General features: G+C 29.3%; 1 protein-coding gene across 1 annotated transcript; it reads left to right on the forward strand.

Moving 5' to 3' along the window:
• Positions 1-1,874: 1,874 nt before the first annotated feature.
• On the forward strand, positions 1,875-2,649 carry LOC105804684 (pathogenesis-related protein PR-4). The gene has a single exon (XM_012637384.2). It carries the CDS (start codon positions 1,916-1,918, stop codon positions 2,525-2,527), a length of 612 nt encoding a protein of 203 aa, XP_012492838.1. The 5' UTR covers positions 1,875-1,915; the 3' UTR covers positions 2,528-2,649.
• Positions 2,650-3,374: the final 725 nt, after the last annotated feature.

Genomic DNA, 3,374 nt, shown 5'->3' on the forward strand with positions numbered 1-3,374 from the left:
GGCCTTGAATTAAATAGGAGCATTGCCTTCGAGAAAGTGCTTCAAGAAAGTGCTCAAAAATTATATCTGACCATATATGAAGTAGAAGGATTAATTAAGGATGGGTGCTATCGTGTGTTGAGCAAAATTCCAGACCATCCAATGTAAATGCTCATTTTCTTTAGTCTACCTTCTTTTGTACGATTGGAATGGGTGAGAAGATTTCTTTCTAACCATTAAAAATCATGGTTGTGTTGGTGATGTTTTCGTAACTTTTTGCATATGTAATATTTAGATGGTATAATGGCGTGATAGAATGCCACATACTATTGTAACTTTTTGATGTTGTAAAATTTAACATATAGATTATGGCATATGTGCTAATGACATCATGTAACTTTTTGTTAATGTATGAATATTATGTTTGGATGTAAAATATAATTCTCAAGCTATTTATTACTTCTAGTCTTTTGGTTTTAGTTTAGAAGATAATTTAATTATTTAAGTCGCTAGTGATAGTTTAGCACATTAAATATGTATTACAGCTTAAAAATAATAAAGTAGGTTATATATTATTTTTATAATATTATATATTATGATTTTTATTAATTCACATTTTAATAATAATTATATTAAGAATGTTATTAAATTATATGTTATTTTATTAAATTGTATTTAATAATAATTATGTTAAAATGTGATTAAATTGTTTATTATTTTATTAAAATATATTTAATAATAATCTTATTAAATTTTAATAACAATAATAATAATCATCTACTTAAAAAATTCTTCTAAGGGTACTTTGGCCATTTAAATCTTTTTCCTTATGTTATTACAACATCTATTCCATCCAACTAAATACAAAAATACTATTATAGTTATATTCCTTTCCATTGAATCAAACAATTGAACTACTGATCATAGCTCTATTCCATTACGTCTTATTCCATTCACCCCAACCAAACGTGGTATAAATATTAAATAACCGTCAATCAATTTATTAATTTAGTGATAAAAGATTCCCGTTAGTTTAAAATCTTGATTGGCACATTAAATCTATAATTCAAATATCAACCACTCAATTCTTCCACTCTTTTGAAGAAGGATAGTGTTACTAAATTATTAATAAATTTATATTTTAGTTATTCAATTTTAAAAAGTTACAAAATAGTTATTAAATTAGTTAAAAGTTTTTATTTAAGTCACCAAGTTATTAAAATCATTGCTATATAGCCTTCTTTATTTGCACCGCTTGCACCAATTGAAAGCTCTCATTCTCCTTATCTTTTGTAGTTCAGTTTTTTTTTATAAAATAACTTTGAATGTTACAAATCTGCGAACCAAAATCTAAACATCTTTTTCTCCAATCTCCTACACTAATTTTCAAATCGACTAAAATCTTAGTAATTCTTCTACTCATTGATGGGTATTGATTTACCATACAAATCGTCAAATCGTCAAATTGTCATTTAGAGCTTACTAATTGACTTTAAAAAGAAAAAATTAACAGTCCAATAAATTAAATAAAAACTTTTAAATAATTTAATAACCATTTTTTAACCTTCTAAAATTGAATAATCAAAATGTAAATTTTCTAATAATTTAATCAACTTATATGTAGTTTATCCAATAAAAACCATTAAGCACCTCACATGCTAATGAAAAAATGAACTGAGGCGGCTAATCTCTAACTTTGGCCTTATCTTCTTCATTAACATTTATTTGTAGCCGCCGCCCCCACATGCCTTGAGAAAACACTCCCCAAACAATCACCATTCCATGATGTTATCTTAATATATATATAAAATATGACGTCTGCTAATCTGAGTTCTAAGGTCATTTTGGTAATAATAAGATGAACATAACTTAGTATAAAACCTTGACAAAATTATAAGCAGAGTATACTAAATCCACCCCTTCGAAAAAAGAAGAAATGGATAAAGCTAAGTTTGTGATGCTGTTTTTGGTTAGCTTAGTAGGAGCAACAATGGGCGAGCAATGCGGTCGGCAAGCTGGTGGGGCCTTATGCCCTAACAACTTATGTTGCAGTCAATATGGATGGTGTGGGAACACCGATGATTACTGTTCACCGGCAAAAAATTGCCAGAGCAATTGCAGAAGTGGCCCTCCTCCCCCTACAGGAGAAGGAGCGACTGTGAGATCTACTTACCATTTCTATAATCCAGAGCAAAATGGATGGGATTTGATGGCAGTGAGTGCCTATTGCTCTACATGGGATGCTAACAAGCCATATTCATGGAGGAGTAAGTATGGTTGGACTGCCTTTTGTGGCCCCGTTGGTCCTTCTTTCCCGGCTGCTTGTGGGAGGTGCTTGAGGGTAAGAAACACAAGGACTGGAGCTCAAGAAATAGTGAGGATTGTAGACAGATGCAGCAATGGAGGGTTAGATTTGGATGTGGGAGTTTTCAACCGATTGGACACTGATGGAGTAGGTCATGCTCAAGGCCACCTTACTATTAGATATGATTTTGTTGATTGCGGCAATGGCTTCAATCCTTTACTTGCTTCAGTTATTGATAGTTAGCAATAAAACAGTTCTTGCTGTTGAATTATGTGCTACAAATGCCGAATAATGTGAGAGCATATGCTGCTGTTAATTTTGATGGCTGTCTTAATAAAATTTCTGGTGTTAATTGTTTGTTCTAACGTATAAATAATTAAATTTCTGGTTTCTGTAATGTTGAAAAACAAAATATTTTGCATATAAATGAAATTAATATCTAAGTTTCAATCATACTCATCCTTTGAATTTTCGCGAGGTAGGTGAGATTAATGAAAATCTTGCAAACTGGCAGCCATGATTTTCATTTATCTCAACTACCTCGCCAAAATTCAAAGGATGAGTATAAATGAAACTTCGCTTTTTCACATTAATAAAGTTTTGAAGATACGCTATCATTAAAATTGTATATTTTCCGATGCATCAAACATAAATCTTTTATAATAAATAAATAAAGGAATAAGTGGAAATTCTATTCACTTTTCTTTTCTTTAAGTAAACTACACCCATGCATTATTTAGAAGAAAAATATATATATCTCAAATGAAGAAAGAAAAGAAATTTAAAATTATTATTTGATTTGTATTTGAGGCATTGAGAATTTATAATTCAATATACATTAATGAATTTTAAAACACATCATAAATAGATTAATGAACAACTTTTAAAATAATTAAAATATAATTATTATTATAATTTTAAGAGATGAGGATTGGTGCTAAAAAAAACATGGAACTACTTTTAGCCACATATTATTCCATAAAAAAATTATTTTATCATGTAATTTGATAGGCTAATTTTCCTTTTGGCATTAACAATATTTGTGACAAGAAATATTTGTCGAGAAAATCACAAAGAAAAAATATCATAA

This window comes from Gossypium raimondii, chromosome 11, assembly GCF_025698545.1.
Source record: "Gossypium raimondii isolate GPD5lz chromosome 11, ASM2569854v1, whole genome shotgun sequence".
Taxonomy (NCBI): Eukaryota; Viridiplantae; Streptophyta; class Magnoliopsida; order Malvales; family Malvaceae; genus Gossypium; species Gossypium raimondii.

Excerpts from the sequence above, each read along its gene's own strand:
- LOC105804684 (XM_012637384.2), top strand. The coding sequence starts at position 1,916 with ATGGATAAAGCTAAGTTTGTGATGCTGTTTTTGGTTAGCTTAGTAGGA.